Consider the following 27,523-nt stretch of genomic DNA (forward strand, 5'->3'; position numbering starts at 1 on the left):
GAGGTGGGCGATCTAGGATTGGTGTTCACAAATGACACACACACACACACACACACACACACACACACACACACACACACACACACACACACACATACAAACAAGGGCATATCATTATTTCAACCACACGTATACACGCATACACGCATACACACACACACACACACACACACACACACACACACACACCAGTCGCAAAACGAAGACCTACCCAGAGCAGCAACAGATTCTGCTATACCACCAAAACAAAACAAAAGACGAACGCATCCCGCAATATCCAAACAAAGTACACGAAATGGCGACATGTCAGGAGACCTACATAACGAAAAAAAGCACATGCATATATTTAGTGTCAGTGGAACTGCTGTGTACTAAAACCTACCACATATGTGTAGAAGGACTTTGATCTAAGAAACAAAAAACCTAGAGTAATGATGATAATTTAATACTGTTTATAGCAGTCAGTAGGAGAACTGTCCATGACACTAGCAAACAAAATTATAAGACAAGCCTTATTGTTACAATGACCACTGAAGATGCTTTAGTATAAAGCGAAACGCGTTTGGGCTTAATAAGACTTTTATTACAGTCGTAAAGGGCGGTATAACCTATAAAACTGGTAATACAGCGACTGTAGAAAAAATAGACCATAAAACAAAATGACAATTGCGTTATAGATGAGGCGACTTTCAGAAGAGGCCGCATTACGAGGCGAGCATATGGTGTGCGTTGTTGCGAGCGCCTTATCTCGCGAGATAAGCGGCCCCTGTCTGGTGTCGCCGTATCTCAGCTGCGGATCGCCCGCCGACCATTGTCCACTTGACCCCGGTACCACTTCCTTCCGAGCGTCCGTTAACTCAATTACGCCGGCCACGACGGCCGTGATGGCGACTCCGCTGAACTGTTCACTTACGCGAGCTCTCTGCCTCTTGATTGACCGACGCCTTTTATGTCCTGCCTGTTATATTACTTGCCCTTCTAACGCAATACTGGAGACAAAAAAACTTACAGTGCCCATTTTCTCAACCAACCCACGCCTAACCTGCTCATTGTCCGTCCGCATGGTCCAGTGAAACAGCTAGGCCGCTTCGGCTTGGAAAAGGGAAATGAGCCACATTCGCACCGCTGCCGGAATAAATGTGCAGCTCTAAGCTTAAAGACACAACATTGGTGGCAATTGGTCAAGCGCCCTGCTCTTGCGGTGGTCTAAGGTTCAATTCAGAGATGTCACCCAACCCCTACAGAAATCCTCCTCCGTTGCTGAGATCGCATTGCACACCTGTGCGGTGGTAATAGACTTGGTAGGTAGCTGGTGTGGTGGTGGAAGAAATATTAAGCACCAGTATTTGGCAGGCAAGAGGAGCAGAGGTAGTGGCGTGAAGTTCTCGATCACTCAAATTTGCGCCAATGTTCTGGACTAAATTCTAAATCTCTTCGCAGTAAAGTGATGGTGACGCCTCTGTGAGACGAGGGTGCTAAGCCTCTCGAACCGATCTGTGTTATTACAGAATAGCAAGCTACGTGTCGCCACCATGTTTCGCCCTCTCTTTCATCTCGTCATCATACAATCGCCCTCTCTTTCATCTCGACATCATACAACAGAAAGTTGATTCCATACTACACAAATATCCATTACAGTGCTCTACAGACGGCAGATACATTCGTACATCGTATATCCCATTAGGAAGCCCAACAAGGCAGATTCTCCCCAACCAGCAATGTCGTAAGACTCTTTACTTACATGTATACAACTGACGAAACTCTGCAAAAGTTGCATCATTTCTAAACTAAACATTTAAAATAATCCTCATTAACAAATGCTTATTCAGTTTAGATCGCCAGAAGATAACATCATATTACCAGTTTCGACCACCTTTGCCTATCAGCCGATATGGTGGTATATTACGATCAAGAACGGGGTAGTCATGAACGTAAATGCCAATTTTCATGAAGTGAGTAGAAACTGGATGAAGGCCACAGCAGAAAATGGGCCAATATTGAGCACTGACCAGCTGAGTGGGGTCACGCTCCCGCACACGCTACAGAAAGAGGACAGGCGGAAGCAGGGCCACAAGGTGTGAGGGCTCTAGACGGGTAGTTGCGCAGTGAAAACCTTTGCGACCGGAAGTTAGAAACAGGTGGAACAGTGTCTGCGAGGCGGCCACGCTACTACAAATGGCTCGTGGTATAACAAGTTGCCGTTCATCGGGTAGCCTAAACGCAAACAAATTACACCACCATCCCCTAACATTATGATAAGATTGGTCCAGTTGGAGCCTGTTTCGTGTGTTTCAATCACACTTTGTCATACTTGAAAATTTAAACTTTATATGTGGTTTGAAAATATTGGTATTCTGTTTTCTAGCCGGCCGCTGTGGCTGAGCCGTTCTAGGCGCTTCAGTAGAACCACGCTGCTGCTACAGTCGCAGGTTCGAATCCTGCCTCGGACATGGACGTGTGTGATGCCCTTAGGTCAGTTTGGTTTACGTAGTTCTAAGGGACTGATGACCTGCCATGTTAAGTCCCATAGTGCTTAAAGCCATTTGAACCTTTTTTTTTCTCTCCTGTAAACGGCTCGCCGGCCGTTATGGCCAAGCAGTTCTAGGCGCTTCAGTCTGGAACCGCGCCACCGCTACGGTCCCAGGTTCGAATCCTGCCTCGGGCATGGATGTGTATGATGTCCTTAGGTTAGTTAGGTTTTAGTTCTAGGAGACTGATGACCTCAGATGTTAAGTCCCATTGTGGTCAGAGCCATTAGAACCATTTTGTAAACGGCTCCTATGCTGTATTTTATTTTGCTAAAATTTTAAAATGGAAAATGTAAAGGTCCTTTAACACAGTCCGCTATGCAACTCACCTAAAACTTCCACAAGATCCGCTAATTGTAAGGGACTAACACTCGCTAGTCCATCGCTGTAAGTCTCACATGCCTGTCCACTCCCATTTTCCCCTTCTCTGTCACTCATTCAATCCAACTCATTGTCATTATCTCTTTGTGTCTCTCTTCGATCGTCTCCTGTGTCACAACCACAGTCCCCTTCTTTCTGTTCTACTACTTCAGTGAACTCTCACTGTCACTTTCTTCCTCTTGCTAATATGTCATTCTTTCTGCTATCTCTTCTCCGTGTCACTGTCTCTCTCTTCCTCGTTGTCATTGTCATACACTGTCTAATTTTCTTTGTATCTCACCACTTCCACTTTCTCTTTATTCCCCTCTCCCTCCCCAGCCCCCCTGCACTGTCTCCTTCACTCTTTTTCTAGCACTGTTCTGTCAGTGTTCACTGCCACTATGTCCTTCAGTTTCCCTTGCACTGCCATTATTTCTTTCACTCTTTCTATAACACAACCACTGTACTTATCACTTTCCGTCTCTTTGTCACTACCATTGTCTTTTTGTCCCTCAGTTCTCTCAGCATACAAAAGGGCAAATATGTTCGCAAGCCAAATTTTCTTGGAAAAGTTTTAAAGATGCTAAGGAAGATAGAATGGGGCAGCTGATACCATACTTTTCTGTCAGAGTCTTTTAAATAAACAGGAACATATTTGCACTTTTTGTGCTCCGGAGAAGCACTTTTCCGCTGGTATACTGATAAGCCCAAAAGGTTGTGAGCACGGCCGACCGCGAGACTAAATGCCGCGGGCACGTAATGCGACGAGGAAAGTATAAAAGCAAAGCAGACACGAAGGGGAAATTTATGCAGCGACGCTACGGGCTGCAAATGGCAATTATTCACTGATGTAAGCGACTTTGACGAAGGACAGATTGTTATGGTTCAGTGCATGGGAACGAGCGTCTCGTTTACGGCGAAGCTGACCTGCCTGCTGTTCGCGTGCGGCTGTCGTGAGCAACTGCGGAAAGCGACTGAAGGACGGTGAGACGTCGGGTAGGCGAGAAAATGTTGTGCGTCCACGCCTCATCAAAGGATTTGGAGATCAGAGACTTGCTCACTTTGTGAAACAGGACAAGCGGCGATCTGTCACATACCTGACGACAGAGGTCAATGCTGGTGCCAACACAGGTGTTTCAGAGCCACCGTTCAGCACACATTCTTGAAGATGAGGCTCCGCAGCAGACGACCCCTGTTGACCCTATGATGTCGTCAGTTACGATTTCAGTGAGTATAGCATCATCGAGGTCAGAATGTGGTTCAATTGAAACGTTTCACCTGACCGGATGCATCACTTTCCTTGCTTCACCAGTTCGATCGCCGTGTCCTGATAGGGTGTTATACAGGTGAACGGCTGCTCGGAACATTTATTGCGCCACTGAATCTGGCCGGTGGTCACAGTACTAACCTGTGGAGGACATTCACCTGGGATCCCACGGGACTTGTGGTATGATCAAAGCCACCATGACACCTGTGGTTACGTAAATATTATTGCGGACCACCTGTGTCCCTACAAGATACATGGTGTCTTCCACAATGGGTAGCATCTTCCAGCAGAATAACTGCCAGAAAGCCAAAATCGCGTTGGAGTGGCTGGAGGGGCTTGATAGTGATCTCACGTTGATCTCATAGCTACCAAATTAGCCTGAACTGGAACCGATGGGGCGCATCTGGGACGCTATCAGGTTCCACCTCTGCCAGTACAAACCGCTGGCCTTTAATTTACTGGAATTTCGTGATCTGTGCGAGGACATCTGGTGCCCCATATCTCCTGAAACCTACCAAGAAAATGTCGAATCCGTGCAAGGCAGAATCGCTGCTGCATTGCGTTCCAAAAGTGGACCAACATACTGTTAGACAGGTAGTCATAATGTTTTGGCTCATCAGTGCATGTTCCAACAGATTTAAGTTCTGAAGTTAAAGTTTTATGTTTTGACTGCGTAAATAGTAACGTTAAATATAATAATTGCTGTAGACCTGTCCTAGCAGAATATGTTCTGACTGTTGAATGTACCAGGAGCTTATTACAGAAAGCGCTCAAGACCTAGAACTCAGCTCCCATTCATATTTTTCACTGCTCCGCTGCTCGTAGCTTACTGTGTATAGCGAGCACGGTCACAAGGGCTCGTCATCAGCACTACACAGTCACAAATTGTGAACGTCATCGTACTTATAAAATGTATTTTGTACACTGATGGACATTAAAATTGCAACATCATGAAAGAGGCTTGAAACAAACGTCAAATTGGCAATATGAAAACAACTGGCATTTCAGCGGAACCACACAACATAGGTTTCATTAACTCCATCCGCGATTCTGTACATAGAAAAAAGACACAGAGCAATTCTCGAGCAGAAATCGTACATGTCGGAATTTGACCGCGGCAATATCGTAGTGTGTCGAGAATGCAGTTCATCGGTCCGGAATGCTGCTGCTCGCTGTGGATACAGAATAGATGCGTTCAGAAGAGCCATATTCAACACCATGGTAAATCTCGATGGTGCAACGCGACTACCACCCGAAGGAACAGACGTATTGTTTGCACTTACTCGCAGGACCGTCCAGTCACGTCACATTCCTTGAGTCAGGAAACTGGTTTTCTTGTAGCAGCAAAAGTATCCACACGGATAGGCCCGCCCGGTTAGCGGAGCGGTCTAACGCACGGCTTACCGGAGTGGGAAGGAGCGCCTGGTCCCCGGCACGAATCCGCCCGACGGACTTGTGTCGAGGTCCGGTGAGCCGGCCAGTCTGTGGATGGTTTTTAGGCGGTTTTCCATCTGTCTCGGCGAATGCGGGCTGATTCCCCTTATTCCGCCTGTTACACTATGTCGGCAATTGCTGCGCAAACATGTTCTCCATGTACGAGTACACTACTATTTCACTACCACACAGACATAGGGGTTACACTCGTCAGGGGTAAGACGTTCCCTGGGGGGGGGGGGGGGGGGGGGGGGGGGAATCCATCGGGGGCCGAACCGCACAAAAACCCTGAAAGAGTGGTTCGGTGTGAGGTGGCGGAGAGGTGAAGTGGACTGCGGTAGTTGTCGTGGGGTTGTGGACAACTGCGGCGGGAACGGAGCCTCTCCATCGTTTGTAGGTCCCCGGTTAACATACAGTACAATAAAATACAATCCACACCGATAGTGCGATGACGTCTGGTGTACCACGGATTGTCAGCACGCAACATCACTGCTCAGACAAGTATCATTTCTACATGCAGCATGAAACTAGATTCATCCCTGTGAGGAGGCTCTGAGGAGAACGAACGTTGCCGGATTGAATTAGTCATCGTCGCCCAGCACCTGGCGTCATGGTATGTGGTGCCATTCGGTACACATCGCCATCACTTCTCGTATTCATAGTCGTTACTCTGGACAGTAGGCGTTGCGTTTCTGACGTGTTACAGACAGCAATTGCGGCTCGTCCTCAAAGCCTCTGTGACATATTCTGTTGACAAGCTAATGCAGATCGCATGTTGCTCATGCTGTGCTGACCTACTTCGATGCCGGCTTGAGTGGCCGTGCGGTTCTAGGCGCTACAGTCTGGAACCGAGCGACCGCAGGGTCGCAGGTTCGAATCCTACCTCGGGCATGGATGTGTGTGATGTCCTTAGGTTAGTTAGGTTTAATTAGTTCTAAGTTGTAGGCGACTGATGACGTCAGAAGTTAAGTCGCATAGTGCTCAGAGCCATTTGAACCTACTTCGATACAGAGTGGTCAAGAGCTACAGTGGTCAACGTGTCCCGAGATCTCTCATCAAGGGAAAACATCAATCTGGTATATTCGTTCTAGTATTTTTTAACGCAAATTTCGTCATCCGCTATGCTTTTATGGCGTTTCAGCTTTTATGATCAGCGATGTATACTGTGAACCTTAATTAACTCACGTAACATTTTTTAGACGTCTTGCAACTTTAAAATATTTGCATGAGCTGAGGAGCGCCGTAAAACTGACAAATCCCCTCCGTGTTGGAGGAATAAAATCATCAACGAAGAAAGAGAAATATCAGCAGTGCTACACAGAGGAACGAGCACATGGACGTCGTTTTACAACCATAGATGAGATTAAAAACTCTTCGCTGAGATAACTGAAAGCTATTCCAAAGATCTAGTTCTAGAATTGTCTCGGGAACTGAAAAAAGCGCTGGTGCAGGTGTATATGTGATGGGGACTATTTTGTAGGGGTTAACATCGATGTAGACGAATAAATAAAATCTTTTTTTTTTTAAGGCATAATTCCCCTTACTTTTTGGACACATCTCATATTTCTCTGTGCTGTCTCACGAAATTTATATTTGTAAACTGGCGTTTCAAATGGTTCAAATGGCTCTGAGCACTATGGGACTTAACTTCTGAGGTCATCAGTCCCCTAGAACTTAGAACTACTTAAACCTAACTAACCTAAGGACATCACACACATCCATGCCCGAGGCAGGATTCCAACCTGCGACCGTAGCGGTCGCGCGGTTCCAGACTGTAGCGCCTAGAACCGCTCGGTCACCCCGGCCGGCTGGCGTTTCACAGTCACCATTGTATATAACACACTTCATCAACTACGCTAGTTCTGTTGAACAGGGTGGGGAAGCAATTTAGCCGTCGCTTGTCGTGGAGAGATCTCAGGAGATCACAGGATGGAGAAATCTCAGTCTCAGTCCCGAAATGGGGCTCTAAACAGCTCCGCTCCTAAATGCGGTTCCCGTGAGATACCCCCTCTTGTCATTCTACTCGTTAATGAAATTACTGTATGAGTAAAATTACTGTAAGTAATGGATTTATATTTATAAGTAAATGTCAAATTCGGAGCGCCTGGAAGGTACAGCTCATCGTTCTACAAGTAAGACAAAATGTGCAAGAACATTTAAAATATTCAAAATGGTGCAGACTGTTCAGCGAAATGCGTCACGAAGGTGAAGAAAAATACTAGCAAAGAAGCACGCATTCCATGAAAATCAGTGTGTGAAACGAAATGAGAAGGATGCAAATGATATTGATAGTCATACTGGAATCAGTACAACGCCTCACACCAAGGAGAAGATACAATGGGCGACCAAAAAGTTCCCGATTGAGGGCGTTGTTGCAGCGCATAATCAACCCAACGCGACTCTGATGCGAGCAAACAGCCACCGAAATGTCGGTAAGGGGTTAGTGTGGCTTTCGAATGAAAATAATCGAAAGCCTCTTATACGTGGCATACGGAAACCTACGCATCACACTAGTGTTGTAAGTCAGATGGATAAACCTTGTGAAAAGTGGAAAACGAAGAATGTGTGGCCCAAAGAGTGCTCAGAGCCATTTGAACCATTTGTGACGTCCGTGGAACATGAGTGTGTGTTGTTGGTCGGCGAATTGTTCCTCTACGTCCCTCCTCAGTCAGAGGTTCCGTGGCGCCGCGTGAAGCCGTCCTCGTGTCCGCAGCCAGAATCCATACACTCCTGGCGATGCACTACACAAGCTACGCGAAGTATCGACATACTGCTCCGCTGATGTACACGGAAACGTTTATTGCTGACGCGGTTTAATCTTCTGTACTGTTACACTATCAAAACGACTGCAAATAAGACTTGCTTTCACCCGTGACATAGGTTTAAAATTGTCACTACTTCTATGCCACTAATAAATGCCCTGTATTCGTCGAACTAATTTCAGAAAGATTCCGAAATTCGGTCTCTGACTGAAAAACGTACACCACTAACAATTAATACACCACTTACAGTTGACTCCGTACAACTTTCTCATATAATTTTTACAAAGACAAAAAAGAATACAGTTTGAAGTAGGTAGGACAAAAGGTACAAAAAAACACCAAACTTCAAATTTCCACAGAACAAATGGAATTTATTGATTTCAATAAGACCTCCTTAACTACGCCACGTCCATTAAACACCACTCCTAGCTCACGAAAGGGCAAACTCGTCTAGATAATTGGGACGTGAGTAATTGGCATTATATTCCTCCACACAGCAAGCCACTCTCAGCATTGAAGAAAATAACTTTATGAATCATGAAAGGTCACTCACTCGCGACGTGATACACGCAGTGTCCAAAAACATCACATCCGACCCACTAGGCCCTCGACTTGCTTCCTACACAAGTGAGGGCTACCAACCGAAGTCCCCATTTTCCGAACTTCACACAACTCCCCGAAATGCTTCAACTTTCAAGTCTCTCAACCAATCAACTTCCAGAACAGAGTGTAGCCACTTCCACTGGCAGCCGCGCGGTTTGAGGCGCCATGTCACGGACTACGCGGCCTCTCTCGCCGGAGGTTTGAGTCCTACCTCGGGCATGGGTGTGTGTTTGTGTGTGTGTGTGTGTGTTGTTTTTAGTATAAGTTAGTTTAAATAGTATATAAGTCTAGGGACCGATGGCCTTAGCAGTTTGATCCCCTACTGGCCATATCCTGTTCCCACTAATAGCATTCCCGTGTAAACTGATGTTTCATGGCTAGCAAACAGTTGAAGAGAGAGAGTATTAGTGGTTGTTAGAGTGAGATCCCGCTTTCGACTTCCGACCGGGTCTGACACTTTCTTTACTCGGGGACCATAATCGACGCGCAAGTCATCGAAGTAGCATCAAATACAAAGACTTGCACCAGGCAGCTGGACTACACCAGACGAGGTCACCCGGCCAATAAAGTTATAGGGTCATTTCATTTCAATGTAGCACAGTGAAAAATGCTTTCCCACAAATCAGGTCGCATGGGATACAGGACCATGTCGGCATAAGGGCAAAGGACGCTCTGATCAGTGAGCAATTATTCGCACCCACTGTAACATCCCAACCGCACTGTGATTACTATCGACGACTTGCCGTTAGGACAAAAGGAGACAGGTCATCAGTGTGTAATGAGTACATGAACTTGAAAGGAAGTTGGTACTGGCATATCTAACAACATATACTCCACAGTTTCCCAATTCTGCTCTTAAGCAGAATGAAAGACAAAACAGAAATGATACCAGGTGTTCCCAGAGGAAATTTTATAGGCACTCTGATGTTCCTCATCTAAATAAACGGTTTTGGAGACAACCTGAGTAGCCCTCTTAGATTTGCTTACAGATAATGCTGTCATTTACTATTTAGTAAATAGATATTCTCCACTACGCTTGTCCGTCATCTTCTGGAACACTATTGCCCGTGTGGAATAGTACCAGATACATTTGACGGAGGACATTGGAAAAGTTCAAAGAAGTGCAACTCGTTTTGTATTATCGTGATATAGGGAAGGGACTGTCACAGATGATAAGCAAGTTGAGATGGAAACATTAAAACAAAAGCTTTTTCGTTCCACCGAGGTCTTTTCACGAAATTTGAATCACCAACTCTCTCCTCTGAATGCGGAAATATTTTGTTGAGCCGGCCGCGGTGGTCTAGCGGTTCTAGGCGCGCAGTCCGGAACCGCGCGACTACTACGGTCGCAGGTTCGAATCCTGCCTCGGGCATGGATGTGTGTACTGTCCTTAGGTTAGTTCGGTTTAAGTAGTTCTAAGTTCTAGGGGACTGATGACCACAGATGTTAAGTCCCATAGTGCTCAGAGCCATTTGAACCATTTTTTATTTTGTTGATGCCAACCTGCATGGCGAGAAACGATCATCTTAATAAAATAAGAGAAATTACAGCAAGTACGGAGATGTTTAAGTGTCAGCTTTTCCCGGGCGCTATTCGAGAATAGAAGGATAGAGAAATAGTTTACAAGTGGTTCGATGGACCCTCTGCCAACGCGTATATGTACGTGTAGATCGTTAATGGATTAAGAGCACACTACTTGGGAGCTAACAAGACACATTGCTATTATTGCGCAACTGGCGATGACGTACTGCCTATTTTATTGGAATGTGTAAAATAATAAAGTCCTTCGGAGAAAATACTGTACAGGCAACTGAAAAATTGTTGATTGCTTCTCACTCCGATTAGTTCTAAATCCTTTGAACTGTCACAGCTGGAAAAATATTAATAAATTTATTAAACTTAGTAAACGAGACCTGTAATGATACTTTATACTTGACTGATTAGTTTATAGATAAGCTTAACTTTAAATGATAGTTTGTACAATGTCTTTATCTTCGTGAAAACAAAGCGTACAACTATTGATTTTAAAAATTTTACTGTCTTCATTCCTTACGTTTAAGGCGGTGGTTCCCAACTTCTGTGAGAGTAAAATTGAGATATATACATCACATATGCTTAAATATCTCATGAAAATGCCATCTCCAAGTTGTACTAATTTCCTACAATAAGACAGAAATTGCTTCAGTATTCACATGGCAACAGTATCTGGTGTAGGGCCTACACAGTATTATTATTATTATTATTATTATTGTCGTTGTTGTTGTTGTTTGCGCCAGTGGTGCGACACAAAGCATCTGTGGCCTGAAGTCTTGCAGTTACCGCTAGTTCTTAAGTTACTGCTAGTTCAGAAGCAAGGAGGTCAGTAGTCAAGTGGTTTACAAACAATTGGCCAAGGTATTGCGACAACGTTTTGATTGATTTTAAATTAATTTTTAATTGAAGTAAATATCGCTAGGGAGAGAAGTGGTGCAGAGAAAGTATGTTTTGTAACAAGTGTCTACCCTCAATGTGGAAGGTTAGCTTATATTTCAGAGAAGGAGTTCTAGTTAGGACTCCTGACACACTGAGAATTGGTTCAAATGGCTCTGAGCACTATGGAACTTAACATCTGTGGTCATCAGTCCCCTAGAACTTAGAACTACTTAAACCTAACTAACCTAAGGACATCACACACATCCATGCCCGAGGCAGGATTCGAACCTGCGACCGCAGCAGCCGCGCGGCTCCGGACACACTGAGAATTGTTTCATTATTCGCTACATAAAGGTAGTCAGAAATAAGCAGTGCTAATTGTTTCATTGACTCATTAGTTCGCGGTTTAATAAAAGAATTATAGAAATGAAAATGTTCGAAGAAAATTATGTTCGTTTTAAAGTTTAGTTAGGCGTTAATGTTGAGAATTGGGGAAGGGGAGGTGGGGTTCTCTCTAACATCTGATTACACTAAGGAGTAATAGCCTCATAAAGGTGGGGAACGAATGGTGTAAATTATCCACATTGAACTTTCCAGCACGCTTCTGATATTTGTACTTTGTTGTATGAGTCATTGTTTTACCCATTAGCAAAAAGACAGAGGAACACAGAGAAAGTACGTGAGTCTTAAGTGGCACTAAAGTTGTCGGGAGGACGAGAGCAGTGAGTGAGCACAGAGCAGGCGGGCCCTGTTCTCAGAGGCGCGGCACGCATGCAGGCAGGCAGGCAGCGCCGGTACCCCGGGTCAGAGGGCTCGCCGCCACAGGGAGATAGGCTTTGGCGGGCTGGCCGGGACCCGCGAACTCTGTGCCCACCGCCAAATCACTGTGCGGCCGTGCTTGCAAGAGGATTCGAATGTTATGAGACACAGGCTATGGTGTCACTAGAGTATGACCGATTCTGTAGGAGTGCAGTTTTGTGACAGGCGAGTAAACATACACTACTGGCCATTAAAATTGCTACACCAAGAAGAAATGCAGATGATAAACGGGTATTCATTGGACAAATATATTATACTAGAACTGACACGTGATTACATTTTCACGCAATTTGGGTGCATAGATCCTGAGAAATCAGTACCCAGAACAACCACATCTGGCCGTAATAACGGCCTTGATACGCCTGGGCATTGAGTCAAACAGAGCTTGGATGGCGTGTACAGGTACAGCTGCCCATGCAGCTTCAACACGATACCACAGTTCATCAAGAGTAGTGACGTATTGTGACGAGCCAGTTGCTCGGCCACCATTGACAAAACGTTTTCAATTGGTGAGAGATCTGGAGAATGTGCTGGCTAGGACAGCAGCCGAACATTTTCTGTACCCAGAAAGGCCCGTACAGGACCTGCAACATGCGGTCGTCCATTATCCTGCTGGAGTGTAGGGTTTTGCAGGGATCGAATGAACATCCACTGTTCAAAGTGCCGTCAATGCGAACAAGAGGTGACCGAGACGTGTAACCAATGGCACTCCATACCATCACGCCGGGTGATACGCCAGTATGGCGATGACGAATACACACTTCCAATGTGCGTTCACCGCCATGTCGCTAAACACGGATGCGACCATCATGATGCTGTAAACAGAAGCTGGATTCATCCGAAAAAATGACGTTTTGCCATTCGTGCAACCAGGTTCGTCGTTGAGTACACGATCGCAGGCGCTCCTCTCTTTGATTTAGCGTCAAGGGTAACCGCAGTCATGGTCTCCGAGCTGATAGTCCATGCTGCTGCAAACGTCGTCGAACTGTTCGTGCAGTGGTTGTTGTCCTGCAAACGTCCCCATCTGTTGACTCAGGGATCGAGACGTGGCTGCACGATCCGTTACAGCCATGCGGATAAGATGCCTGTCATCTCGACCGCTAGTGATACGAGGCCGTTGGGATCCAGAATGGCGTTCCGTATTACCTACCCAGTCATTGGATCTCGACCAACGCGAGCAGCAATGTCGTGATACGATAAACCGGAATCGCGATAGGCTACAATCCGACTTTATCAAAGTCGGAAACGTGATGGTACGCGTTTCTCCTCCTTACACGAGGCATCACAACAACGTTTCACCAGGCAACGCCGGTCAGCTGCTGTTTGTGTATGAGAAATCGGTTGGAAACTCTCCTCATGTCAGCACGTTGTAGGTGTCGTCACCGGCGCCAGCCTTGTGTGAATGCTCTGATAAGCTCATCATTTGCATATCACAGCATCTTCTTCCTGTCGGCTAAATTTCGCGTCTGTAGCACGTCATCTTCGTGGTGTAGCAACTTTAACGGCCAGTAGTGTATAACAAAAGGAAAAGGTAGAGAGAGTGAAGCAGGAGGCTGAAGAAGAAATACACTGGTATGCAAAACTTGACAAAATAAACTTTCGTATTATGTGTCAGTGCCATGGAACATAACACGATGAAAGTTGCACTGTACGTGAAAAGAATGTAACTGAAAGAAAGGCGGAATTAGACGATCAGATATGACTCTTTTATTCACAGACGACTGAAGTCACCGTGATTTATGACGGTCCCCTGGACATCACAAATTGCAGGATACGGTCCTTATGCCGGCCGAAGTGGCCGTGCGGTTAAAGGCGCTGCAGTCTGGAACCGCGAGACCGCTACGGTCGCAGGTTCGAATCGTGCCTCGGGCATGGATGTTTGTGATGTCCTTAGGTTAGTAAGGTTTAACTAGTTCTAAGTTCTAGGGGACTAATGACCTCAGCAGTTGAGTCCCATAGTGCTCAGAGCCATTTGAACCATTTCAACCATACGGTCCTTATGATGCCATATTTCTCGACTTTCGGAAGGCGTTCGACTCAGTTCCGCACTGTCGCTTGCTACAAAAAATGTGCGCTTACGGTCTATCCAATGACATATGCGGTTGGACAGAAAGTTTTCTAAAAGACAGGGAGCAGTATGTCGTCCTGAACGGGGTAACTTCAACAGAAACAAGAGTAACTTCAGGTGTGCCCCAGGGCACCATTTACATAAACGATCTGGTTGATGGTACTGACAGCGGCCTTAGACTGTTTGCCGATGATGCTGTAGTCTACAGGATAGTAGTATCACACGAAAAGCAGAGACCGAATGTGAGAAAAATCGCCGGCCGGAGTGGCCTAGCGGTTCTAGGCGCTACAGTCTGGAACCGCGCGACCGCTACTGTCGCAGGTTCGAATCCTGCCTCGGGCATGGATGTGTGTGATGTCCTTAGGTTAGTTAGGTTTAAGTAGTTCTAAGTTCTAGGGGACTGATGACCTCAGAAGTTAAGTCGCATAGTGCTCAGAGCCATTTGAACCATTTGAACACGAAAGTTGTGAACAAATTAATGAGGATTTGCAGAAAATAAATGCGTGGTGTAATGACTGGCAGTTATCTCTCAATATTAGTAAGTATAATCTACTGCGTATAACAAGGCGAAAATCCCCATCAGTGTATGAGTACAAAATAAATGATCAGTCTTTGGAAGCGGTAACATCAGTCAAGTATCTGGGTGTGACTATTCGAAATGATCTCAAATGGACTGATCAGATTTCACAAGTAACGGGTAAGGCGAACTCTAGATTGCGGTTTATTGGTAGAATCCTTCAACAAAGGAATTAGCTTACAATACGTTAGTTCGTCTGTATGGGACCCTTACCAGTTGGGTCTGATTCAAGAGATTGAGAAGGTCCAAAGAAGAGCGGCAAGATTCGTGACTGGTACATTTAGCCATCGCGAGAGCGTTACAAATCTCATAGAAAGTTTGAAGTGGGACAGACTTGCAATTAGACGGCGCGCTAAACAGAAGGGGCTGCTCTCTAAATTGCGAAACTCAGTTTTAACCGAGGATGTAGAGCATATATTATTACAACCAACTTTCAAATCGCGTAATGATCATCATTCAAAGATAAGGGAAATAAGAGCTCGTACTGAGGCGTTCAGTCGTTTTTCCCTCGCGCGATCCGCGAGTGGAACAGAGGAGGGGAAATATGACTTTGGCGCGAATTGTCCCCTCCGCCACACACCGTTTGGTGGCTAGTGGAGTATATATGTAGATCTAGATGTAGATGTAATAGGGTGTGCCACCACCATGGTCGACAGTCCATGACTTGGAACGTGCTCCCCTGATGACCACGAGGTTGGTAAGGAGTTCTTGTGGTAGGGTGTTCCATTCCTCAACGAGCGAGCTTGTCAAGTGCTGGATGATCGTTAGTGCACGTGCACGTGACGCAATACGTCTCCCCCACGCATCCCACATGTGCTCAATGTGACTTAAGTCGGTGAAACGGGCAGGCGAACCCATTTGCCGAATATCCTCTCCTTTCAAGAGCTGCTCCACCTGCGCTGTTCGATGCGGTCGCGCACTGTCATCCAGAAAAATGAAGTCCGGTCCAAAAGCGTCCCTGAAACACGCACATGGGGAAGCAGTGTCACAACAACGTTGAGTGCTGAGTGTACCGTGTTCATAGACTAGCAGGTCGGTACAGCTATGTGCCTCCTCACAGCACAGCACCTGCATCACCAAAACGATCATGTTCGCCAATGCTGCACGTACCCACATATGGTGATAGGTGGGAACACTGATGCGCCCAGGGTCATCGTCGAATATGATAGTTTTGGTGCTCCATGTGCTATGGTGTGGTGCAGGATAATAGTGCATGGGCGTACTGAACAAATCTTTGAACACGGTACACTCGCAGCCAACGCTATTGCGACACTGTACTCCTTTGCCACTTCCTCCCTTTCAGGGGTGCATTCGGTCCTGACTTCTTTTTACAGATGACAACACGCAACGTGTCGAATGGTGCAGCTGGAAGATCTCTTGGAACGAGAGGATATTCGGCGAGTGGGCTAGCCTGTCGGTTCCGCCGTATTAAATCCAATCTAGCACGTGTGGGACACGTTCGGGAGATGTGTTGCAGCACCTCCACATCCACCAACGACCATCCAGCATTTGTCAAGCGCGCTGGCAGAGGAATGGAACGCCCTGACACATGAACTACCAATCTTGCGATCGGCATGAGAGCATGTTGTGTGCCGATTTTCGGCACGATTGTGTTCCGGCCGTGAGTGTTAGGTCGATATTGGCCTCGCCAGAGATACTGGGGCGCCGAGTTGGTGGCGAGTGGCCCTCTAGCGACGAGGAGAGGAGAGGAGGAATGGAGAGTACCGAGCGAGAAGGATAGAACGGTAGAGTGTTGGGGTCCGGGTGGTCCGAATTGTGCATTAATAATTTTGGCACTCTGTGGTAATGAACTGATGCTGAAACCGATACACTTGGGAATTCAACGCTGCTGTGCAACGACAAGCCGTGGGCTCTGCAATTGTAAGGACGCAATGTACAGCGAGCTCGGCATATGTCGTTTGTGGGTGTTTTGCCACGGCAGATAAACAAGACAAAAAATGTGTGTGAAATCTTATGGGACTTAACTGCTAAGGTCATCAGTCCCTAATCTTACACACTACTTAACCTAAATTATTCTAAGGACAAACACACACACCCACGCCCGAGGGAGGACTCGAACCTCCGCTGGGACCAGCCGCACAGTCCACGACTGTGGTCCGCGGACCACACGTTGGGAAGCCCTGCTGTAGGAATTGAACTCAAAAATAACCTGTCGTCTTCCTAAGTCACTTCAAGTGAAGCAGCAAAACGTCACAATGGTTCCCCAGGAAAGACTATTGTCTTGTGGTTCGGGTTCCGGTCAGGCACAAATTTTCATTGTCGTCATTCCATTATACAGCTGATGGTTGTCCACAATCGCAACTGCGAATACGTTTTGTATATAGACTATTGTAACTTCGTTTGATTCTGACAAGCCTGCCGTCTATAATGTCTAAATTTCTGTGTAAAAATAAATAATGCCAAAGACAATAACGAAAAAGAGAAAGACAGTACGGTTTTTATTTATTCTTTTATTGAAATTTTTGTGAAGTGTAACGTGTACTGCCTAATTTGTTTCTGAAGCATTCCACACCCTCTACTGAAATGACCCTTGATTAATTTGAAGGACGGCCTACACTAATTCGAATATTGCTAAATAAACCTATACTCATACCAATCTGCTGCTCTTCATAGTCCCTGTAGATAATCTTAACTCTTGCATTTAACACTTTTTCTATCGCTATTATTTCACTGTAGTTGCTACCAGGAGAAAAAACGTTTATTTGTAATTGTGAAACTAATGCATTAGTAATAACAAGCAAAACATAGATTCCATATAAGAACTGTAATAAGACAAGAATAATTTCTCTTTGTAACGTGCGAACATTTATCTAAACAGAGAGTTTGGTGGTGTGTTGCATTGTGTAACTGTAACAAGAAAGGAGGACAAAATTCTCGCAGCTCCCAGGAACGGAGATCGCAGTTGTCAGGTTTCGGGGAAGATATTCGATATGAGAGCTCTTCCAGTCTACTGTTACAGGACAGCCAGCGGACTCGGAGTCACAGTGGCTGCCCATTCATGTCACGGTCAAACCGATTCCGCAAACTTAGTGCAAAATCTTTCATCTTTCTTCCGTTAGTGTTACTGTGTTCTTTAGTGACGAATATAAAAAGAAAAACAAAGGAAGGTTTTACATCCACCGTAAGAGACGCAGTACGGATGACGCCGGGGGAAGGAATCAGCCATAGCCCTTTTGAAGATACAATCCCAGTATTTCCATACGGTGATTCAGAGGAACGACAGCAGACATACAACTGGGTGGTAACCAATAGATACCAACCCAGCACCATCCGTAAACGAGTCCAATGCTTTAAGTACGGCGCCACGTAAAATATGTTGCCCCATCCCAGTCAAGATAGCACTTGTGATAATAATCCCCCATCCTTCTTCTGCAGGTCATCCGTTAATCCTTTTATGTTCCTTTCAGGCTTTGGCGTGAATCTTAAGTCCCAATAATCCGTCAAGTCATTATCTACCCGATGAAATAAGCAACTCAGCTCTCTAACTTACGTCTGCATGTTTCAGCTTACAGTGAATATGTTGATGTAAGCCAGAGGATTCCAGCTGTTCTACGTCGAAAATTTTTCTTTATCTCGTTTATTAGGCCATTAATGCACAAGCGGAACGGTTAAGAGCGAAAACTTTTCATTTTTGTATTCACGGTACACAGCCACTGCTAGTTTCGAAATATGAATATCTGTTTCACACATACCAACAAAAGTTTTTATCATCTGCTAATTTCGAAAATTCATTGCACTCAATACAAAAACTGGCTCAGAGGCATTCGTATATATTCATTAGCAATACGCCCAGAATCTTTTACCGAGCGAGGTGGCGCAGTGGCTAGCATACTGGACTTGCATTCGGGAGGACGACGGTTCAATACCACGTCCGGCCATCCTAATTTAGGTTTTCCGTGATTTCCCTAAATCGCTCCATGCAAATGCCGGCATGGTTCCTTTGAAAGGTCACGGCCTTCCTTGCCCGTTTTCCCCTAATCCGATGAGACCGATGACCTTGCTGTCTGGTCTCCTCCACCAAACAAAACAAACCCAACCCAGAAACTCCAAATAAAAAATAAGCATTTGTGTAATGACAAAATCGTCTGTTTCCCAATAGGGGCTTTTCTCAGCACTCCTGAGCAAAGTCAATACGTACACAGGCTTGAATCCGTCGTGGCATACCATCGATGACGTCATCAAGCCAGCTCTAGTCCAAATCGTCCCATTCTTCAATGGCGATTCTGCGTAAGTCGCGCAACGTACATGGTCGTTGTTGACGCCCAAAAACACCTCGTTTCAATCGATAGCACATATGCTCGTTTGGGTTCATGTCCGAGGAACAGGCAGGCTACTCTATTCTGCTGATTCTAGCATGCTGAAGCAAGGAGTTCATGAGAACAGCTCGACGATCACGCGAATTATGACCCAGCAAGATGAAACTGTCACCAAAATGTTGGCAGAATCTCGTCCCTGCACCGTAAAGCAGTAAGACTGTCTTCAACAACTACGAGAGTTGTACGGTGGCACCATGTGATGCTATCCCTGAACATGGCTCCACGACCGGCATTTTGTTGCACATGTGGTACATAGTGTCGCAGGCGTTCGGTATTACCGGGTTGTCGCCAGACACTTCGCGGTTATTAGGGTACCAACACACCCGAGTTGCGTCCATAAACAACACACGATGCCTATCCTGAGGCGTCCATTCTGCATGATTTCTTGTTGTGTGCGATGTGGCGCTCGCAATGGTTTTGAGAATGGAGATTCGCATCATACAGTCGTCTCCCAACAGTTTCGTGATGATATAGACATGTATATAAACGCCGAAATCAGTTCTGGAGCACTCAGCCCACGGTTCTTTTGAGTGAAAAGTCGTAGTTATCGATCATCGTGTGCACCTGTTAACGGCCTGTGCGACGTAAATCCTCAACACTACCTGTCTATTGGAACCTATTCCATGTCCACATCATTTTGGCTCCATTGCACACATCGACCAACTTCACTGGTTGACAAGCCTTCTGCACTTAACGCGATGATGCAATCATTGGTAGCTATTTTCCTTCTTGGAATGATGGATGATCACTCTACTGTTCCACAGATGTCACTGACGCGTCCCTAGTGGTACTTTACTTTCAACTGAAATGCTGCAATCAGTTCGGGTGTGAGGTTATACCTATAGCTAACGCTTATGGTAAAAGTGCGTACGTTTACAAACATCTTGAGGGTCGCTCCCTTCAGATCGTTACAGGAACAGTCACAGTACAAACACGAACGCACGACATATCGAGGTGATGAAAAACTTTTGTTGATGTGTGTAGTTTATAACTTTCACTGTAACACACTGCCATAAAATCGCACATCGCTGGAGAAAACGAACACCATGGTTCAAATGGCTCTGAGCACTATGGGACTTAACTTCTGAGGTCATCAGTCCCCTAGAACTTAGAACTACTTAAACCTAACTAACCTAAGGACATCACACACAGCCATGCCAGAGGCAGGATTCGAACCTGCGACCGTAGCGGTCGCGCGGTTCCAGACTGTAGCGCCTAGAACCGCACGGCCACCCCGGCCGGCACCATTGACTCAGTTTTCCGTGGCCACTTCATACTTCTTCAAGGCCGTGCGTGATATCTTCACCTACATTTGTCAAGAGATGGCCTCTATATCGACAAAAGATTAATTACGCAGGCGCCTCTGCAACGTCAGCAGTACAAGCGTCACTGCCAAAATATGCGACATGTCTCCACTGCGCTACGTTGAACTTCTATTGAGTCTACAACATAGGTTTATGATTGTTTTGGAAGTAGGTAACAGCGATGCACCCGTCTCATATTATGATATAACTGTTATTTGAAGTAACTTATTCCCGCATATGACTGTAAGCGAAGCGAGTACGCTGACGATGTGTGCAAGACGAACACGAATCCCAGCAACATAATTTTCTATTTTGGTACAGAGGACCCGTGGACTCTGGTGCTTCGCCAGAGACTAATAATGTCATTCTGATTTATTCGGTTTGTTATCCCAGTTACCTACGTTTCTGTGAAAATATTTTCACATCAATGAACAAGCAATCACCATGACACGCATAGATACGGTTTCTCAAAGACGCCTACGTGAGGATGCAGAAGTACTGTAATGAGGCTACTGTCTCAGTGAGAAGGGCTCAGAATATCGCCTCTGCGCCGCTCCTCCAGTATTTTCAGTGAACACATACACGTGGTGCATATCGGCCATCAGTAAACCTATCCATACTGCTGTATACCGCTTTTAACGTATAAGTAACACTGCTGGAAAAACAAACCTGAAACGGAACAGAGCAGTACTGAATGCAAGCTCGAAGGAGAAGAGTAAAGTGGGCACATCTGTCGTCGACAGAAAATACCGCGCCTGAATGGAAGAAGGTTTTTTTTTTCTCAGGAAAGATACTCAGCGCATACATATTCAGCGAATACCATCAATGTTTAAACATTCGTGCAAATGTTTTTATTACAATGCAGTTACAAAGATAAATGAATGTGATTACTCTGTAACGGGTCACTAGACACCATTGGTCCCTTACTGCAAAATATTCAAAAAATCCTTGAACAACCTCTGAAATGTTGTCTGTGGAATTCGTCTTCACCTTGTATATATGATTTTGTTCGTGAAAATATATGCTTGTATTTCTCTCTCTCCCTTCCCTTCCTCTCTCTCTCTCTCTCTCTTTCTTTCTTTCTGTGTGTGTGTGTGTGTGTGTGGTGTGTGTGTGTGCATGCGTGCGAGTGAGAGAGAGAGGGGGCGAAGGGAGGGAGAGAGAGAGAGAGAGAGAGAGAGAGAGAGAGTGAGAGACGGAAAGAGAGGGACTTCGGAGCATGTTTTAGACCAGGGCTTCCCAACCTTTTCAGCTGGTGGACCCCTTCTTCAGTCGAAAATCCATGACGGACCCATAGTCTGTTCCCAATGATCCCCCCCCCCCTCCTCGAAGTATCAATAGTCTTTGGTTTAGAGATGAATGAAAACAACTTGAAGGTCAAAAATCGACTTATGAAATAGGTAGTGCACTGACAAAGCAAGTTTAACATTTAATGATGCCTGGGGTCGCATACGTGCCAGCGAGTGCTGTGATTGGGCGACAAAGCTCGCGCCGCGCATGCGTAAAAGGTTTCAGCGCATCTACCGCCGTGAGCCGGCGCACAAACGAACCCCGTATTGTTGCGAACAGAAGCCGCATTCTCCGGCACTAAACTGTGTATGCGTTCTCACTTAGAAACCCAAAGGCTGCTTGGGAATACGACCTGAAGTAAAAGTACACATTTTTTCATACGAAATAAAATAGTGATGAATTTGATTTTCACATTTTTATTCAATAATTTTACTCATTATTTTACACGATTTGGTGAAGGGTGGCCCCGGACCCCCCTAGAAAAAGCCGGCGGACCCATAAGGGGTCCGCGGACCACACGTTGGGAAGCCCTGTCTTAGACGATGCGACTACTCAACTTCAGAGAGCAATAAAATCGTCTGAATACGTGCGTCTCTACATTTTACGTCCGGACGGCCTCTTCACTTCCGCTGACACTCCAGTTTAGCTTATGCAAGTCATGTTATTGTCTGCTCAGTGCTGTTGAGGGCAGTAACGACGCCCGAATGTGACACGTCACCCAACCCGCCCTCTTTACTTTCTCGCTTGTCACTCCGGCCATCCGACATTCAAATAGACTGCCGTGTGTTGAGCCGAGCAATCCATTCCGAAATGTGTACCACTATAACGGCGTTGTAGATAACCAAACATGAATCGTGTGAGCGAAGTACTTGTGCGACAGAAAAGAATGGATGCCGTTCACCTTGATATCTGTATCCATTACCTAAAAATCTACATCTAAATCTACATGATTATGATAATTTACAATTTAGTACCTGGAAGAGGATTCATCGAATCATCTTCAAGCTGCCTCTCTACCGTTTCACTCTCGAACAGCACGCAGGAAAAACGAACACGTAGATCTTTCCGTGTGCGCTCTGATTCTCTTATTTTATTATGAAGTTATTTCATCCCTAAGTAGGCGGGCACCAACAAAATGTTTTCACACTCTGAGGAGAAAGTTGGTGATCGAAATTTAATGAGAACGTCCTGCCGCAACGAAAAACGCCTCTGTTTTGTGACTGCCTTTTCAACTCCCCTATCATATGCGTGACGCTCTGTCCACTATTTCGTCATAATACAAAACGAGCTGCCGTTCTTTGAACTCCGTCAATGCTATCCCACACCGCACAGCAATACTCCAGAAAATAAGGACGAAAATCATCAACGTAAAGAAAATAACAGACCGTTGCCTTCTATTTTCTTTTTTTACTGTTCTATTGCCGATTTAAGGCCGCTACGTCTCATCTGCAGACGATTAGGCTATTTAAAGTGTTGAAACACATGCTCTACATATAAACCAGCTCCAAAAGTAAAATACTTATTATTCACGTTGCCAAGCAATGAGTATTTGAAGATTCTTGAAGCAGATGGTTGGAGGATAGACAAATAAAATGGAAATTTATTGGTTGTGGTGTTCTTCACGGTCTGTTGCCTCGAATAGCCAAGGCAATGTGGAAAGATAAAGAAAAAGAAAGATAACGACGTAAAAAAATTAACCCAGTATACTGGTCTATGCATAAAAATACCTGGCCTATTAAGTGCTCTTCGTATTTCTGAAAGACTTCCTTTTTGCAATCAAGAGATCGTGACTATCACAAAGGAATGCTACAACGAGTCCATTTCAAAACTACGACTGGCGCCTGATTTTGCTTAATGGAAATCGCGTTGCTGCATAACCTTTTCCTGCAAAAAGGTTCCTAACTGTTTTATATTAACATCGTAATAAAGTATTAATTCTAACAGCACTTACTAAGTCCACAAAGACGAGCTTTAGGAAGTGTCGTATTCAGAATGTCTCCCATGAAATGACCTTGTGGCAGCATTTGTGTAACAGACACAGTTGAACGTGCCATACTTTTGTAAACGGAAAACCTATTTATCTGAAAACAGCGTCTGCGATGTATGGAATACTGTAGAGAAATGGCCAACAGGGCAGTGCAGTGTGACACATTGCCTTTCAGACAGTGCCAGGAAGGTAACAGCATTGGCACACGAAGCTACACACTCGTTCGTACAATGATCAGTACTAACAGTGGAAGCTGATATCTTATCTAACTTTGATCCTCTAGATCGCGACTAACTCTCCGACGATATGAAAGACCTTTGAGCTCTGCGGAACATTCGCTGAAAGCAAAATATACCTACAGTGGCATGTTTGTTAAAAAAGCGTTTTCTCCTATGAAAATACTTTCACATACCGATAACAGATTAACAAAAGTGGTAACGTTTATGTAATTAGTTTGAAATATTGCGGTGTGAAATAGAAAATTACTCTAGACCCTCTGAGGGACAAGAGAAAATCGTAAAAACAGGCGTTTGTGAAGGAACTTCAAGTGGCAGAATCAGCTGCAAGAGGTAAGCTCTGCTTACGTATCAGCTACGCGAGTGAAGAATCGCTCTATCCCGAAATGCTGGAGGGGCTACGCGGAAAATAGTGTTCGTACTAATAACTACTTTGAATAAACTGGAACCGTTCGTCCAATGACATGAAGGCTGGAGACTGACAATGCCAGTTGAGAAAATCCTTTGGTACACTCTATGAAGTTTGTTACGAATAAATAATAAACATAACAGATGATTAAATCGAATGCCTATTAAGACGTAGTTTCTTCAGTCTGAGGCAAATTTGAGTGAGTTATACGACTGTGTGCTTAATTAAGTAATAGGTGTCTTCAGTCGTTGCTTAATACAATGATTTCATGTTAACCATTAATTTATCCATATTAACGGTTGTTGCGCTCCTTGGTTGTGGATCAAATTACTTGGAGCAATACAGCAACCAGACAATTTTTATACAACTCTATTTATATAGGGACACGTTTCGTTCGGACTTAACGTGGCGTAATGCATTTATTTTCCATTAGTAGTACCATTTTGTGGACTGCGTTTTGAACGCGGTAGCTGCCTTTTGTTCCGTGGCTTACACTTCCTCGTTTCTTATTTACATGAACAACACACGCACTTTTAACATCGCTGGTGCAGTTTATTATTTGCGAAAAGTCTCTTGGCATTAATAAAATTATATAAAAAGTTACCAATTGTTGTAGTTGTTCAAATAATATATGAGAAACGCTAAATGTGACAGTCAGTGCTGTAGCAACTGGTTATTTTCGTTTATCTTGCTGGGCGACTGTCACTCATAAGGAAATCAGGATTTAGAATTATGTAGAAAATATTGTTTGCAGAAACTCCCCGGCCCCTCCTTACGGCTAATTACGGCTTGGCATTAGTGTTAGTCTAAGCGTTCGACGTGCTTTCATTGACGGTTCTCTTCGTGGCGCAAAGCGTTGGCAAATTGCAACGTGCTGCCCTTTTCGTTGGTGTACGTCAGAAAGTCAGTATTCCCTACTCTGAAGGCGATCTAAACACGAAACTTGATGTGCAGGAGAATAAACAAATTATAAAAACTGAAGTAACCGTAAACAACATCTTCCGAGACTGTTCAATTCTTCATCTGTAGAAACAGCGTGCATTACGGCTGCGTCTCCTACAATTTCGATGCCCCTAGACTTGGCGACTAAAATGCAAATTTTGCTCCTTGTGGCAGTTTAGTGAACTCATAGGAAATGGTCTAACGGGGTTTTGATAGCCACACATCCCGAATAAGAGGGTACTGTGTTAAACAGTGAAACAGCATGATCGAAGTTAACATTCTTAGTAGTTTTAATACAGCGCAGTCGTACTATACGTTATCGTCGACTTAAAATATCTTTGTCATTTTTTAAAACAAATATTTGAAAGCGACGGCTATGTACAGGCTGTTTTAATGTTTATAATGACTATAATTTATTGCGATCCATAGTTTCTGCTAGATATTTGCTTCTACATAAACGAGGAAATGATTTAATGGTTAGGAAAAGAGAGAAAGAGGAGAAGTGGTGACGAATAAATCAGGTTTAAGACAGAACTAAGTATTTTGCATGTTTTAGTACGCTTGAAAAGCTAGATTTACTGTAAGGATGTTACAGATAAGATTGTAATTAATTTTTGTGCTAAGAACGCCCAAACCGAAACCAACCATTTTTTGGCACTTTTGATGGTAGATATAACACTGAAATCGCAAGCAAAGCTCACATTAGTCACCTATCTAACAAGAAACCGACCAGCTAGTTTGCGTCTACATACTGCACCTCGCCAACAAGCAAACTGTTAAACAGTTGTGATCTAGATAAATAAGGGCAGTCAGATGGAAATGAGACAGATGGAAAAAACAGTAAGTACACTGTTTATTCGTTCAAAAATAATCGTCATCGCCGTAACTGACAATACATTTACCCCACTGTGAAACAAGACGGTCCAAGCCTTCACAGGAAAATGTTTGCGGTTGTCTCGGGACCGATGATTTTACCCTAGTGAGTACCCTTTCATCCGAAACAAACCGACGGCCACGAATGTCTTTCTTCAGGGCTCCAACTACTATGAAATCGAGTAGGCAGAGATCGGGACTGTGTGAAGGACTTGCAAGGGCTTCCCAGTAATCGAAACAACCACGGCAACATATAGGCCTGACCACGTGTTCGATTTTCTCCCGAAGAAGAGGTGGACGCCTAGGTACAGCCATGCTTTCGTTGACAGTGGCAAATATTTTTCCTTGAAAGCACTGGCCGTCTTGTCGCGCAGTGGGATAAATATATTAACAGTTATAACGATTACTTTTGAGATAATAAACCATTTTTTTCAATCTGTCCCGTTTCCATTTGATTACCGTTATAGTTAACTCATTTGTTCGTCAAGTAACTCGGGCGTGAGAATGGAAGTAATGAAAACATCATTTTCACGTTTAACTCGGCACTCGTGACTTCTACAATGGCGTAATTTGAGCTTTACAGCACTGCTGAGAGTACTCTATATGCATTGTTTACAGCGCTGATGACGTCCGTACAAGAGTTCAAAACGTTAGAGGTCGCTGTATGCCCCTGCTCCCTTCGACTCCAGCACTACAACACACTGACGCTTCTCGTTGTACTTTTAAGTGTTGTCAGTGCACAGAGACGGTCGATACGGAGTTTTACGACGTCAGAAGAACTGCACGCCGTCGTTTGTTTCAGGGGAGGAGAGTGGCGGGAAGGGTGCGGAATGGCAGCCGCAGCAACAGGTGTGTGCGAGTTACCTGCTGGACTGTGAGCGCGGCGCCGGCTTTGACGGCGGCGAAGCCCCAGGCGGTGGAGGCGTCCCCGCGCTGCAGCAGCAGGCTCAGCAGCTGCTGCGGCTGGCCCGCCATGGCCGCTACTGGCGCGAGGCGCGCCGGCCACAGCCGCGCTGAGCAGGCGGTCCCCCCCACGGGCCGCCGCCGCCGCAGCCGCTGCACAGGTACGCACCGCCAGATAAACGGCACCAGTCTCCCCACCGCACATTACGGTCACTCCTACCGCCTGGTCCAGCGACGGCCGGTACAGCGGAGCAAGGGCAGCTCTGTTCGGATTCACTGCGCTTTACTTGCCCCTTCACACTCATGCTCATAAACTAAGGATAATGCTGATACATGGTGAAACAACGCTCTGATGGGCGGTTTGCGGGTTTAAATCACCTCGGGGTATGACCATGCGGTGCATTTGACCTGC

The 27,523-nt window shown here is 45.2% G+C and overlaps 1 protein-coding gene across 1 annotated transcript in view; it reads right to left on the reverse strand.

Moving 5' to 3' along the window:
- The window catches only part of LOC126256894 (uncharacterized), a 758,813-nt gene extending 731,610 nt beyond the window's left edge, over positions 1–27,203 (reverse strand). The window contains exon 1 of the mRNA XM_049955519.1: positions 27,073–27,203. Within this exon, the coding sequence (XP_049811476.1) occupies positions 27,073–27,183 (111 nt within the window). The 5' untranslated portion in view covers positions 27,184–27,203. The remainder of the gene's footprint in view (positions 1–27,072) is intronic.
- Between the last annotated feature and the right edge of the window lie 320 nt (positions 27,204–27,523).

The sequence above is a fragment of the Schistocerca nitens genome, chromosome 1, assembly GCF_023898315.1.
Source record: "Schistocerca nitens isolate TAMUIC-IGC-003100 chromosome 1, iqSchNite1.1, whole genome shotgun sequence".
Classification (NCBI taxonomy): domain Eukaryota; kingdom Metazoa; phylum Arthropoda; class Insecta; order Orthoptera; family Acrididae; genus Schistocerca; species Schistocerca nitens.